At 38.8% G+C, this 16,763-nt stretch overlaps 1 protein-coding gene across 2 annotated transcripts in view; it reads right to left on the bottom strand.

Moving 5' to 3' along the window:
* CPNE2 (copine 2) overlaps nt 1-16,763 on the bottom strand; it is a 975,302-nt gene that overhangs the window by 662,198 nt on the left and 296,341 nt on the right. For both annotated transcript variants that reach the window (XM_086947740.1, XM_086947741.1), the window contains exon 2: nt 6,940-7,136. In XM_086947740.1, coding sequence (XP_086803866.1) covers nt 6,940-7,107 — 168 coding nt within the window. In that variant the 5' untranslated portion in view covers nt 7,108-7,136. The remainder of the gene's footprint in view (nt 1-6,939; nt 7,137-16,763) is intronic.

Consider the following 16,763-nt stretch of genomic DNA (forward strand, 5'->3'; position numbering starts at 1 on the left):
AATAAATAATGAAAACAAATGGTCTGTTGGACAATTGTAATCTTATCTTGGAAAGATTGCCTGTGATTAAATTACTGGTTGTGGAGAAGTGTTCTTACTTACATTTTCATTATGATTAGGACTCCCTGTTTTCTGTTTTTACTGATTGTTGCAGATGAATGCAGACAGAAAGCATTATGCTTCCAGTCTGTATTTATTTTAAAAGCAGAAAAATACAGATAATAGGCTTTGTTTGAGTGACTCTCCATGCTGAGATTGATGACTTTCAGGCCAGTAGCTGTACATTTTAGCAGCATGGGAATTACAAAGCTGAATGAGGTTTGCTTAAATTAATGCAACAAGTATTTGTGCTACTCTGCTAATTTTTCATCTGTGTTTATTATTTTATTATTTTTCGCTGTGTAATGTGCTAAAACTGAACAGGCCTCAAAGTATGAATGCACATTTATCAATTAAATAAATGCAGAAATATACGCGTTTTTCGCCTCATCTGTTTACTTAACACAAAATAAATATAGATAAATACCAAAAAGATGCGCAAAAAATAAATATGGATAAATACAGATGAAAATGTTAATAAAATAAATACCATAAAACCAGGCGCCCTAATTATGGTATAGAGGTGTAGGGAAATATGAACGTTAAAGAAATAGGAATACCTGATTATGTTTTCACAATGCTCATACAAAATACTCTGGAGCTTACAGTTTAAACATAGACATTTAGAGCATACCTGGAAATAAAGATGCTGTTCCGATGCAGGTTTGCCCAACACACATTTTTGTAAGCGTAGCTGTCAAAGCTTACTTTTTCTAGCTGTTGAGGCCCCGTATCACTGCATTTTTCCAAATGGACAGCAAACGTGGGTCGCATTCTCTCTTTCATATATATGTTACAAATCCACTAAATGAGAATCCCTTGGCTCATAGATGCATGGCTGATGTCCATATTTACCAAACGAGTCCACTAGATATGGGTCATAGTAATAGGTCGCAGTTCATGTTTATCTAGCAAGATAGCCAATGATAGGCAAATGTTTTGCAAAAAGTAAAACATCTAGGCATCACAGATTTCTTCCTAGGGTTTGTATAGGTTTCCATTCTTGAAGATGTACAAACATTCCCTGGAATATTCATGGAAATCTGCATAATATAGACTGTCCACTGGAGTGGGCTGGTAAACATGAACACTGCCCATTTTCTAATTATCTTTTATATCTACTGAGAAAATACTTTCAATGAAGAAACTCCTTGCCCTGCACCATCCATGGGTTATAGGGATGTGTTCTTGAACATTTGTGACTACGATTTATCACAGTGCATCATTACAAATCCCAGAAATTCTTTGAAAAACTCCAGATGAAATGACATATGTTCTGCAGTGCAAAACAACAGGAACTCCATGGTTCATGTAATTGTGTAACCTTAATTCCATCATGCACTGCTCATCAAAATACAGATGAAATAATTTAAGGTATAAAAAAATCATCCCAACTGATGCCAGACTGTGTACTGATTATGGGTATGCACCCTGAATACTGACTTAAGAGTGTAGATGGGACACATTATTGAGGACAAAATATTGAAAACAAATATTGATGCATAAGTAAGTTTAGATTTTCTATACCCAACTCTACATATATGTATCTACATTGTACATATGTCTCCAAGCTATGCATATGCACTTCCCTGTTGGTGTTTTGTCTCTCAATATTCTAGCCTCGACATTCTTAACCAACAGTATTCTGGGGTCAATTTTCAGTGGTATATCCTGATTCTGAACTAATAAGTCAAACATTTATATTTTGTATGTAGCTCTCAGTACAACAACTTTGCCATTTTTCAGTTGTTACTAAACGGAATGGTGCTCGTTGTCTTGTCCTCAGATGAAAGGTTGCTTGGACTCTAGCAGAATTCCAACTTGTAACTGGAGGGTCACATAAAGATGTAAGCCGCAAGTGTCTAACTCATTGAACCACCTTGCTGGCACATTAGGGTGATATGCCAGACACTTCAAATTGCAGTAGCACCATTAGTGAGTGATAGACTTCAATCAATTTAAATTTGATTTGATTATTTAAAAATAATAATAAAAATATAGCTGCAAATATTACCATCATTATCCCTTTAAAAGTTCAAAGAATAAAAATATATCAAACAAAGTATTAAAAGTCAAATGTGCAATATCTGGACTGCATACTATAAGCTTGCACAACATCCATAAAGATTACATTGCGAAAAGTGGCAATATCCTTATAAGGTCACTATGACAATAGAAGGCTGATGCAAAAAAGAATGGACTAAATAAATCCTCTCCAACTTAAAAAAGCATTAATGTGGTAACACACTGAGATGATTCCTAATACTTCCCAAACTAAATCTGTCTCTTCCTATTCTCAAAAATGTTTGCAGAATACTACGTCCATTTTGTATTTCTTCTCAATACCTCTAGACCAATTCCTTCAATCCACGATCTGGTATAATACATTCATTAAAATTAATACTAAAACTATATTTTCTTTTATCAATTGATACATAACCACTCACCTTTCTCTTTTTCGCAGGCTTAATCCATCTTTCAATTTCCTCAGTCATATCAACACAAATTTCAGTCACTGATCTCTCTATTTCTACCACATACCTTTCATTTTATTCGTTACCCATCTCCCCTCTGCCTGTTTCACCTATAACATTAAGTAGGAACAATGATGCCCACGGTGCAATTTTTTATATATATTAATTGTAGGACAGATACTACTAATTATCTTTCCTTGACACACTAAGTTATCTTCAGAATTAAATCAATCTCGCATTCTGAACAAACTCTATTCCTATACATGCATAGCCATAAAATTCATGACTCAGAAAGAATTCCAAAAATTAATTTGTATATTATGTTTATCTTTCTCCTATTTTGAAAACACATATAAATATATACACAAACATTTAACTAATATATATACACATATATACAATATTTATACAAAATCACAAATTACAAACATAGAAAAAATTCAAACGTAAATCAAGAACCTTATTTCTGGATCAAATGCCCACAATCAATTCAAGTAAGGGATGTTACCCTATCATTATGTCAAAACTTTCCCTGTACTGAGGTCACCAACAATAAGTATAGCGGAGCTTATGAAGGTCTAATTATTTCTCCCTCCATTAGTATCAAGCTCCTTTCCTGTACTTTCATAAGTTTAATATCAATTATCTTCTGTTGATGCCGTAAGAAATCAGTCGACGCGTTTCAGCCTCTCTTTTATTCCAGGCCTCTTCAGGACTTAGGGCAATTCAAACAAATACTTCCTTTATTCCATCTCTCCCTGAGTGAGCTATTCAATCCTATTTCTGACTTCGCAGGTTAAATAACACATAGTGCTTATCCACAGCTTCTCATCGGGAGACCGCTCTTAGTATCAGGTACCAGGTTTCCTAATTCCACTAGCGATGATTCATATCCACTCTAATCAAATCGCTGGAGTCGCATTCGCAGATGCCTTTGGGTTATTGGGTTCCCCCTGTTTATATTGACTGTTTCACCTATAACAGCATTACTGCTAACTGCTCCTACTGTTTCTCGTATATATATCTACTTTACCTCTCCCCCTGTTGACACAAATCAACCCTAGAATTACAATGGGAAGCAGACCTTCACAACTCCTTTCCTATTCCCTTGTGGAACAAATTATGGCTTAAAATGCAAGACATCACATGCTGCCAACACCACTCCAACAATCTTTTTCATTTAGAATCGCCTTCTAATCACTCTTACTTCTTTACATAAGTTTGATAGCCCCACTTTATCGTCTTGCTGATCCTGTTCTGCAACAATTTTTTAATATGAAACATATTTTATTTGAATGTCCCATCACCTATCAATTTTGGTTCTAAGTATGGAAACAAATGAACTCTATTTTTCATACACAATGTAAATTTATCAATTGCTGTCCTATTTCAACAGATTACTCAAAATTGGAAGAATGCTCTACATATTTCCTTTCAAGCATGGTGGTATGGTATTTGTTATAATATACACTAGAGTGTATACTGTCCCTATGTCTCTAACTCTTAAACAAAATTCTTTCTGATCTCCAGTAACCATTTTTCTAGATTCCTCAGTTTTAAAGATTTTCATACGTCAACCCTTAACTGATGAAGTATCTGAACCTCCTTGAATATGTTATTTTTCTTATTAGAGCTTCCATTCTAATTGTAATATGTTTTTTTGTTTTGGTTCTCTGATGTGTATTCTATGACTTTTGTAATTCCACTACTGTTTAAAATTACGCTAATTAAATTACACGAGAAGTACTTTTATTTTTGGTCTTTCTATTTTCTTTCTACCCTATGTATCCTGTTTTCTACATATAATTGTGAATCTTTCCCTGTTCTATCTTATTATTATCAAAATGTTTTCAGTACATTGTTGTTATATTATATTGTGAACCTGCTGTTATTTCATTTTTTTCCTACGTAATAAACTTTACTTTCAAAACTTTAAAAAGCAATCTCTCTCAGGGTTCAACTACCAAAAATAAATGTGGCTTGGTCTCAGATGTGGATTGGCTAATCACACAATCCTGCATAGAAGTGGAAGACATCAACCCATCCATCTCCTTTGGGTTTCACCAACAGACTCCTTTAGAATCCCCTTCCCTACATTCTCATATCACGCGCAAATAATTCCACGCAAGAAGATACCACACTTATGCACCTTGCAGTAGCATTCTTTGAAGGCAAATATGTGGAAACATCCTCTTTCTGATAATCCTAAACGGAACGTATTCTGCTAGAACAATTAGGTCTCCACTTGTTGAGCTCATCCATTAATCAGGTGGCCATAACACTCATGCCATAGGGTTTTGAGTGAGATTAATGTAAAATAACCACACCACAACTGTGAGCTAAATTCCAGGCTCTCTAAATATTTTTATTTTTGCATGAGGTGCACACACTGCTTTTATTCATTGGTGGTACCTTTATACAATGTTTTTATTTTCTCTTCTTTACTTTATTTTTCTATTGTGGATAGCGGTGCACTTAGACCACTGCTTGACACCCACCAAAAATGGCACTTTATTGAGAAACTCTCCTTGACAACCCAGACTGAAAATGTGAAACGTTGGTACAATATTTGCTCAACAATAAAATAAAAGTAGAAAAGCAAATGGTGGTAAGGCGGTGTCAAACTATAAACCACCAGAAGTTAAATCTAGTGGGTAGTCTAAAGGCCGTGAGTAACAGCAAATACCCCAGAAGCTGATAGTTCAGTTTAGAGGTTTCTACATATGAATTATTGTGAGTTACTCACTGCAGGTACTCAGCGCTTTATTTGTTAAAAACAACAAGTGTGTAGGGGCCGAAAGCTTTCTTAAAAGCCTCCCGCAGGCACTGCCAATCGCAAAGGTTGTGAACATCAACACTGCCTAATCCCTATTCCAACTCATCCCTCTTTCGTCTGCCACCCTATGCTTGATGTCTCTTTGCTTTACTTTTGTAGGATCATTTCTAACCCCTAACCCTGCTTTCTACCTCAGTTTGTTACATCTTTCTCCATCTCCTTTCTCCCTTTTTTGCCTTTCTTTTCTTGGTATAGGATCAACGTATAATGTCAAAAAATTGTCCCAGTTAGGGTATTTTAAGCCCAGGTCCAAGTATCATGACTACTTTATTTCATAATCTCTTGAATTAGAGGCCAAAGTCTTTCTGAGGAATCTAATGTTGCACTGTTCACACACAACCAACATTTCATACCTGAGGCCATGTTACAGAGAGTGCCTAGGGTGCAATGGGCATGAGCTCCCATTGTTAACGCTCCTATGGGGCATTTTGGTATTACAGATCAGGCCACAAACGCTTGTGCATTCCTTTCTGTAAAACCTATCAAGCCAGTACAAATAAAACTACAGCATGATCATGGGGGTGGTGAGGGGTTCACCTCATTTGCTTGAAGCTATGACCACAGGCAAAAAAGAGAACCCTTTGCACACAGTCCATATCACAGATAGGAGAACAGTGGCAAAGAAGCTCAGGAGGCAGACTGACTCTGCCCAACACAGAGGCACTGCACAATCCGTATGCCCCGCATGGACACAATGGGGGGCTCATGTTCCCTCCATGTATCAGCTGCAGGTAGGTGCAGCCAATCACTGCAATGACCTGTGGGGGTATCCCTGCCTCCTTTTCAAACTGAGGCTGACTGACTGCTTCAAAGAGCTAATCGGCCTTTCACCAACGTGCTGTGGTGAGTGTTTGCACTGGTTTTCCAGGCACAAACTGAGTCAGTGGGCTCTATGTACTAAAGGAGTTTTTGTTAAAGCAGGCATTTGTATTCTCGCTCTGAAAATAAGCAGGCACCCTCAGCAGTGTTCCTTTTTTCACTGTAGTACATTAAGCACAACTAATAATATGAGATGTAAAATTGTGGACCCTTCTCATTTGAGAACTCTTCACTAGTGCCTGGATACCCTCACAGGTGATTAGCTGTGCTCTATAAATCCACTATCAGAACAAAGCTGTGCCCCGCCTCCTCTCAGGAAATCTCGGTGTGACCCATTAAGTTGTTGTAGGGCAAGCCTCCAAATAATGCATCTGGGGAATTAAAAGCAATCCACAAGGAAAGATAAGAAACAGATCATTTTTTTCTGAACAATTATTTCAATTTGTTGTAAGTAGCCTTATGGCAATACCTTTTACATGTTTTAATAATACCACATAACAATATCTGGAACTCTTTTGACACTTTTTCTCAAACTTGCATTCATGAGGCAGTTTCCTATTTATTTTCTGTCCCACAATGAACATAACTACAGTAAATATTGACTTGTGAGGGAAGAAGAATTGTAATCAATGTAACATTGCGTTCCCATGATAAAATGGAAATAATCCAGGCGCATCGCTAAGCGAGAGCAAAGGACCCTCACCCACTTACCTCACACATCTTTCCATTAATTTCCAGAAATAAGACACAAAAGGGGTCTGACTTGGATGCCACATCCCGATCCAAAAGGTTTTGACAGGAAACTGAGAGTTCCACCCTGCAGACACATTCCTGGGGACCGGCTTGCCCCGGCGGCTTTGGACTTAGTGTGTAGGCCATCGAATCAGCAAGCAGCAGCTCAAAACAATCTGTGGGATGGAGAAGGAGAATACATTAAGCGTACTAGAAATAAGAAGATATTACAGCCCTTACAGCAAATTTCATTTACTCCTAGACAGAATCTTGCAACACAATATATGCTTTAATTCGTTAATTGAGATCTTAAAATATGACTAATCCAGTAGATTTCAAGTCAACAGCCAAAAACTGCAACGCTCACAGATGGGCTAATGAATCACCTCCTCCTGTTCCGTTGTTGTGTGAAGCGGCACAGTGCGGATCTCTCTCCTACTGTGTTCTTAATGAAGGACCATTGGTCACTCATGTAATGTTTTGCACCATGCAAAAAATACTAGGCAAAATTAGACTACATTGTCAATTCTTCATTGGTCTGAAGGTGCCTACATCAGGAATCGGCTTTATTTCTCTTTCTGTTTGAATCAGAAAATTCAGACACAAATTGAAGCCAAGTATTTATGTGCTCAAATTCCCTAGCAACAACTTGCTTGAGAGAATCTGTGTAACTGTAAAGAGCATTCAAATAAAATCTGATTCATCTCACTAAAGCTTAATATTGGCGACAGCAGAGGTGCTCAATATTGTATCACAAGGGTAGGTGTAAGCTATGCCTGATTCTCAATGTGATTATCCCTATATAAATAATTTCCACTTCGGTTAATTATGCGTGCATGTATCTTCTGTTGACTATTTGAAATCTCACATGACTCTTGCATTTATAAGCCAGTGCTTGATTTCCATTAATTAAATCACCTCAAAGATATCCCTGTGTAAATATAGATCTGCTCAGAGGCACAACCATCTGAGATGTTCAAATTTATTTCAACGTGCTTCAAAGAACATCTAAGATTTATGGTACAGAAATGTAACCCATGTACATCATATATTTTTTTCATTAAGCCCAAATGGGCGAATCCAAACATAAAAGTCAGTATGAGAGAAACCCAAATTGGTGAATAGAAATTACAAAAAGAAAAATGCAGGAAGAGGTAAACAGAATATTAAGAGAGTTCGGCGTCATTGAAGTATGTTTTCCATTTTGATTCTGACCCTAATACAAAATAAGGAACAGTAGAGGATGGAGAAGTCTAAAGGAGACAGGCAGAATAGATAAGGAAGCAAAAGGTAAAGTGTGGAGACATGTAAGAGTAGGTGAAAATTAAAGGGGAGGGGGATTGAAAACAATCCCAAAAGCATGAGTAAATCGTAGGGAGAAGCTGGGCGAAATTGCAATGGGGTGTAAATGAGGCAGGAGGAAAATGGGCGAACACCCGACCATAAAAACTAGCATGAGGCTGAAGAAGAGGGAGACTAGAATGAGAAAAGAGGAAAAAAGGAAGGAGTGAATTAAGTGTATTGGCTGCAGAGGGAAGAGTAAGAGGAAAGAGAAAAATCCAACTGGTCTGGTCGGGTCTGATGGCTTAGTGGACCAATGCATCCACTGTAGGGGCCTGTGTTCGACCTCATGGTCACATGTTCAAATCCCAGCATCCACTCAGCGTTTCACCTTCATAGGTCGATAAAATGAGTACCATTGAGTTGGGGAACAATAAACATCTGTTATTAAGTGCCAAGATACCCTAGGGTGAACGCGCACTTTACAAAAACACATGTTATGTTTAACTGCAAGGCAAGGGGAATAGGAAAGACTAAAAAGAAATGTGATGGGTGTTAGTGAATGGGCATAGAAGGGTGAAAGTGAGAAAGGCTATGTTGGTATGGAGTTCTTTTGTCTCTTCTATGTTAATCACTTGTTTGGATTGTCAAGTAATATCCATAAAACGTCAAAATGTCTTCTGAATTTTTAAGACATTTGAACCCTCAACAGTTTTGATGAATTTGAAGCTCAAATTCCTGCAGAAACTGATAAACAGGTCAAAGATTTTCAGAAACTCAAGTCAGGCTAGATTACCAATGGCCTCACGGATTCTCTGACAAGAGTATTTTATCATCTAAGCGCAACATTGTGTGTCCCTTAAGTACATGACCTACAATATCATTATTGACTGCAATGGAAGTCTCTCTGTGAGCACAACTTTGTCTTGCAAGCGAGCATCCCAGGCCATTATTCTGGCCTGCCGAACACTCAATATAATCAACATGGTATTAGGTTGGCAATAAATGTTCAATCTGTTTCCAGGTGATAGGAGCTCTAGTTGTTCCTTGTGTAAGTGACCAAAAATTACTGCTTGTTCATCTTATCCAAGACCCACACATTTGCACTTATTTTTACTAAGTAACTAGAATCTTGGGGCCCATTCACAAACCAATGTGGAAATCTTCTCCTGTGGGTTTAGATCCACGTTTGGAGTATATTTACAATATACTCTGCAAAATATTACACTCTAATGTAACACAAATTTTGAGTGAATCGTTTTGGAGTGTTAATTCATGTGTTATAAATACGAAAGGTGAATTTGTACTTGTAATACCATTTGTGCACCTAAATTCAAATTGGGAACATGGTCCCAAAGTAAACTTCTTTGATACATTTGTGGTTAGTGTTCCTTTGAAGGTTTTTGTTTGAGCTGGTCTTATTTTCCAATATTTTAAGGTCCGATTATTTTCCCAGCGATTCTGAGTCCAGTGGTCTAATTCATGAACCATTGGTTTTAGATATTTCTCAACTAGGTTCTGACAACAGAGGTCTAATTCATGAACCATTCGTTTTAGATATTTCTCAACTAGGTTCTGACAACAGAGGTCTAATTCATGAACCATTGGTTTTAGATATTTCTCAACTAGGTTCTGACAACAGAGGTCTAATTCATGAACCATTGGTTTTAGATATTTCTCAACTAGATTCTGACAACAGAGGTCTAATTCATGAACTATTGGTTTTAGATATTTCTCAACTAGATTCTGACAACAGTGGTCTAATTAATGAACCATTGGTTTTAAATATTTCTCAACTAATTAGTCACACAAGGACACAGGCTTAACTTCCTGTTCAAGAAACAGCTGGCAGATTACAGGATGTATAAGGTAGGAGCCAGTGTTTAAATTTTGAAAGCGGGAGGCCGGTGCCCGAAACCCTGATCAGAAGTCTGCGGCCAGTTCAATTAAAAGTTGGTGTGCCTAATATCAAGGCTGGTGGTCCTAAATCGTACTAATTCCTCTTTCATCCTCTACTAGCCTGTCCCCGTCCCTTTATCTTACTTTTGTAGGTTCCGGAGTTCTCCCTTTTCGATTGTTTTGCCCTCTTTCTCTTGTTCCGTCTTTGCGATCTGTATGTTTTTCTCTCTCTTGCACTCGGAAAATATCTATTAAGAAAAGTATGTCCTGGTCCCCAAAAATAAGTGCCAGTGCCTCCCACTGGAATCCACTGGTTCAAATTAAGCACTGGTCGAAGCCGCCATATAGCAGAGCTGTAGAAAGAGGTTCTTTATTATCATCAGAGGAAAATTGCATATATTTACTCAAAAGCAGAAGGTGCTGGGTGAGATTTCTGCAGAAACTCCTTCGCCAATTATGATAGGAGGAAATGATGGTGAATCTGGCCCTCCAGAGAGAATCGGGATACTAGGAGCAGAACACCAGTTAATGGACATCTGACCAACAAAGATGCTTCGTAGTTAGAGAAAGGACTTGTAACTCATGATGTGGCCTCCATTGCTGGATGATTAGACACAACATGACACCCTAAGCTTTTCCCTGCACAATCAGAATAATAGGCAGTTCCTCAGCTATACTCAGTGCTTAATTTGAGGCGGTGGGTTCCGGTGCTCACCACCGGCACTTAATTGTTGGCACCCATGGTGCTGTTTAATTAATTTAGAGATGCGCACTAAAACAGCTGTCTATTCCTTCAATATATATTAGAATTTGCCAATAGCTGCTGCCCAAACCATTATAACAGCTTTGGGGGCCAGGAATAATCAGAATTATCAGACTTGTAGCGTGTGATGGTTAGTAGTCATGTTGGTACTGTCAGTGGCAGCACTGAAAGGGGCAATGGGTGATCCAACCTGCAATGGCCCGACGAGGGCCCTGGCACTTGTTTTTTCACAAATTATCCGCTGGCTACACTTCAAACTCATAAATTACTTTCAATTACAGTATTTGAAGGGGTTGGCAATCAAAATAGTGTCACCCCCAAATACCAACTATATAATTGTAGTGCTTACAAATTACTTGAAAAAAAATATTCAAAATTGCAACAGATCATGCCGCTCATGTGTACCCGATTGGGAGATACATAAATGTTTAATAACTCTTAACTTACTTTAAAAGTGAGGATGAATACAATTCCATATGCCATACATTTTAGGAAATTTGTAGAAAATGATACCTCAACCCAAAGCATTTATGTCAATATTTAAAATGTAAATGAGCCAACACATTTTGTGTAATACGATGAAGGCTTTAAATATCAATAAGGTATGTTACTGTAATATTTGGACGTGTTTCACTAAGGTACATTAGAATATATCACTGTAATGATCAATATTTATTAAAAGTGAAAGGTTCCAAACATGAAAGGAGAAACATGTGTGGACCACCCTTCCGCCATGACAACAATTGGTTCATTCCTTGAGTGAACAAAAAGATAAATCTGCTGTTTCGCCCCTTACCTATGACCAGTGTTGTTGATATGGATGCACTAACATTGTAATCTATTAAACTATTTACAGTAGAGATTTCTGCATATCCTAAACTTAATCAATACAAAGTGCCCTGAAATATAACAATCAAATAAAATGAGACACAGTGAAGTAAAGGGATTTGCCTAAGATCACACTAGAAAGTCAAATGGGAAAGCTGAGGGTTGAAACCACGTTTTCTGGTTACACTTAATGCACATTAGCCACTGGATTGATAGCTTCTTCTCTATTACACTTAACACCTAAGTGTAGAGTTCCTAGTCCCAGGGCTAAGTTTGTACAAAATCTAGGTGGCTTTGCCCTCGCCAGGAGGCCACTGCAGCTATCCCCTTGTGTTGCTCCTGCCACTGCTGCCAATGATAGTAACAGCACACATACTAACCATCACACACCCACAAGTGTGACAGTTCAGACTATTCAAGGTACCTAAAACTATAAGAATGGCTTTGGTGGCAGGTAATAGTCCTTTTTAAAGTCTATTGAATTAATAATTAACTGTTGTTGAGCTCATGTCCAAATTAGACAGACATGGCCAACTTATGGCAGACTAGACTGTCACAAGCACTAGTGTTGTTCTTTAAGTGCCGGTGCTGAGTAATGGAAACCACCGGCTCAAATTAAGCACTGCCTAGTCCGGCTCTATTGGTGCTGAATAGTATGTATGTGTGTTCTTATATAGCGCTCGACTTACCCTAGGGCATCTCGGCGCTTGCCTTGGGAACCCGTCCTGGCTTTTCCCTGTGAGATAACCTGTACTGGGCATCCCCAAGGTGAAAGCCAGGCATCCCACCGCGGGGGGCCGTTGTGGAGATTAAACAAGCTTAATGCCCAGAGTTGCATAGTGTGAACCCTTGATTAGAGTGGGCACCGAAGCGAGAATTATCGAGTCCGTGGACAATTGGGCTCAAGACCCTGCCGCGTCGGGAATTGAACCCTGGTCTGCCCTCTGCTTCAGGGTATGCCTCCTCTAACCAGTGAGCCACACTTCTCCACTGAATAGTACACTGTGATAAGTACATACACCAGTCACATGTTAAAACAATCTGACACAAGCTATCTTTTTACAGAAGAAAACATCATTAAGAAAAGGCGGGGTACTATTTGTATGTTAATATCACTAACTTCCCCTGACTAGTGGCGTAACAAAGGACCCTGCAGCCCCTGCAGTGTGGGGGGCCCGAGCTCCAGGGGGCCCCTCGGCTTAGTACCCTGGCCTGAGAGCTCCTGAGTGGGTTGCAGGGGGCTCCCTCAAGTTTTGTTATGCCAACGCCCCTAACCTAACAAAGAGACTGATTGCAACAGCAGCTGAACACCTCAAGGAAGGCAATTCCACGCGTTAGCAAAATAAAGAGGCGTAGGGCATTCTCGAGCACACTTTTTGATTTTATGTTTGCACTCATCTCTCACAAGTTTTGCTTTTTTAAAGTTTTAAAAAATTGCATTAGGGAGGGAAAAGGGCACTGTTTGTGATGCTAGCCAGACTCTTTTTGGTGACCCAGTCTCATGGGCAAAGACTCAGCAATGCAGGGCTCAATGTATGTCAGAGATTTGAAGTGGTAGGCCCGCCACTCTATTTTGGGGATGGGGAATTTTTATCCCCTGCATTCTCCTATTACCTACTTTAAGCTTGCCTTTGACCATGTACAGCGCTCCACTACCTTTTAGCTAGGTTTATGCTATAGAAATGACATATACGTACATACATTCTGAGCACCGATGGTAGGCCCCTAAGAAAAGCTTTGGGCACTTTGCCTATTTTTTTTCTTCAAATTAAGCACTTCCAATGGGAGAACGCTGATGCTCTTCAGCTATCAAGAGTTGCCTGTGTCGAGGCTTGCCCACGGTCTTAGCAACTCAGCATGATCCAAAATTGACTTCTGCCCAGGGAAGGTAATGATACACCAAGAAACACTACGACACTACTTTTATAAACATTAATTAGAATAATAAAGCACTAACTACCCATTTTCAGAAATTATCACTTTCATCGTATGTTTATGAACTAATGCACTCACAACATACTCTAAATTAGGAACACAATGTCCTTGCCCCCTTCACAAATGTTATAGCATGTCAGCAATCTTTTGTCAGAGACCTAGACATGAACTGGCTCTTACGGCCACATTCATCATTGTTGCTGTTTGCGATTTCTTAATTGCGAAAATTAAGGAATCTCAATTAAGAAATCGCATACGGCTATGCACCAATAAATCGCATTTATTTTTGCAATTTCTTAAATTTCCCTAATTGCGATTCACAATTTGTGAGTCGCAATTAAGGAATCCCTTCCCATTGATTCCTATGGGCCGAGAGGCCCATAGTAATCAATGGGAAGTCATTTTCATTTTGCGATTCGCAATTTACGAATCGAAAATTCAAAATGCAATTTCAAGGGTGCAGGGGGGGTCCCAAGGACCCCCCCTGCACCCCTGAAATATAACTTTAAGTGCATTTTTCACACACACATGCCCCAAGGGCATGTGTGTGTGTAAAATGAAACTTTCAAAAATGCACTTTTGTGCTTTTTTGAAAGTTTTCGCAAATTACCATGAAGGTCAACTTCATGGTAATTTACCTCTCCCTATTTGAGAATTCGCAAATTTAAAATGTTCATGCATTGCATTTAAGAAATCTAAAATTGCGATTTCTTAAATGCAATCGCAATTTTAGAAATCGCAACATGATTGCGATTTCTAAAATTGCGAAAAACATGATGCACCCCAATTTTGTCAATTGCATTCGCAAACGGCCGAAAATTGCGATTCGCACCGTTTGCGAATGCAATTGACAATGATGCATGTGCCCGTTACTGTTTACTTTTAGTTTAGTGCATTACATCAGAACAACTTCCTGGTATTTCTGGCAAGTCACTTACAGACAAAAAAGAAAATTGCAAATAAAATGAAAAAGTTAAAAAACTAAGTGAAACACAAAGCCAACTAATGGGTGCACAAAAAAAAAGTAAAAACAGGAGCACTGGATGTGGGAGACAGGAGAAGACTGGGTGACAGTATGAATAAAGTCGATACTTTATTAATTCTCAAAAATAATATGTTTGCATCCAGGCCAACTATCCTTAGTTCCCTGCTCCCACAATGCTTCAAGACACCTTATGAGTGCCTTTCTAGGCTTCTAGGAATGGTGATTTCCTGAGGGAGTGGCCATTGCTGTTTGGGCTGAGTGGATACAATACATTGTATTCTTAAATGCATCCTTTTAAAACACTTCTGCTGATTATTTAATAGGTATATCAGTCTTCACAATACATTGATACATGTTTCGCTGGAGCTTTAGGCAAAGAAAAACATTTAGGAAATCTTAACTTGATACTTTAAAGCGTTGTACCTCCATGACCTTGGCGTTACGACAGGTTTTCGAACAGGAACATTTCTTAAGAAAAGGAAAATGTAAAATAATATAAACTATTTTATCCGACCATTGTGGAGAATATATTTATCCATCCATCATTGGTGGTATCCAAGTGAATGAGCTAAAATAAGCTTTATGGACTACGAAATGTAAAACACTTTCAGGCTCATTATAAGTGGATTGAAGAAAGACTCAGTAATCTTAGAATCATTGATGATGTGGGTATCGGTAAGCTCGGGAGAGGGGTGCGAATTATGAAAAATTACAAGTTTGGAGGGATTACATGCTGGAATCCAGGTTTCGAAAGAGATACACATGTGCTTTAGTCCAGTATTTCTTGTCTTTAAACAATTGTTGATGGACTAAAGTCAGTGGAGATAAAAGGAATGCCCTAGTGTGGATCCCATGTACACTCTCCCTTTGACTCAAAAGCACATCACAGAGGAGGTTCAACAAGGGCAAAACCCCTCTGGGGTTGCTTGCGTTCCTGTCTAGAGGCGACTTGGCCTGGCGTTGCGCTGTTCCTCAAAATGATGAAGTGGAACGTGGCATGAGTAATTACTAGCGGCTGAGATCATTTGAGCATCCACCCATCACGTTTTTATTTTTCTAAATGGTTAATCCTTCCTTTCCATTCATGTGACATTCCTGCAATAGTAATAGCTTCCTGTCCTTTTTTACCATCCAACATAGGTGGGCAGCCATGTAGAGAAGTTTGGAAGTTCTCCTGCCAATCACTACAGAGATTGGAACCAGTTATTCTGTTAGTCGAAAGCTGAAACCTGGATGCATTGTCCCCTCTGTTCAGAAGCAGTAGTACCCGCCATAGGTATCTATTCCTACAATGCACTGAGCCATCGTGGAAAGACTTATGGCCTATTCCAAAAACACGATGGTGTGAGCCCAGGTTAACTAAGCATCTACAGATGAAATAATAACAGTCATGGTACCGAGTCACCAATGCTCACTGGAAAGCCATCCTAGCACATCTAGGAAGGACTAAAATAAAGTGCGGACACTTCAACTTAAAGTAGGACGATGAGAGATAGTGATGAATCAAGCCTTAGGCACCCCTGTTTCCAGACCTGAATTCTCACGCTCACACCAAACGGTGAACACAATCAGCTGCGCTGAATTAATTTCACAACAAGTTAAATGATGATTTCCAAACGTTTGTGGACAAATATTGCCCACCCGTGCCACATTACAGAGGTGCAATCAGCATTCATCAAACAGACCTAATTGTAGATGAACGACAAATCCATCTCAATGGATAAATAGCGATCCAATTCATTCCAGGAAACGGAGCCTTGAACAACAAATGTTGAGGGGCACTGATGGAGATTGTCTCTAGGAGTGGAATTTAGATTTCTTATACATGTGGTTGAAAAAGTGCCCTATCAGTGAATTAACAAAGTGTCGGGCTGAAACATGGAAGAACACTTGCACAAATCAAAACAGAGGCCTATTATGGCATTTATTACACAAAGAACAAAGTGGCAGAATCTAAATCTTCTGAACAAGCAAGACTTTAAAAGTTCACGCTCTAGACAGTTTTCTAATACAGTTCCTAAATGTACATACATTGCCAGTGTGAATTGGGATTGTTTAAAATAGAATATCCCAGGGTCACAGTATCAGGACCAGAATATTGAGGGACAAAAT

Source organism: Lissotriton vulgaris, chromosome 12, assembly GCF_964263255.1.
Source record: "Lissotriton vulgaris chromosome 12, aLisVul1.2, whole genome shotgun sequence".
NCBI lineage: Eukaryota > Metazoa > Chordata > Amphibia > Caudata > Salamandridae > Lissotriton > Lissotriton vulgaris.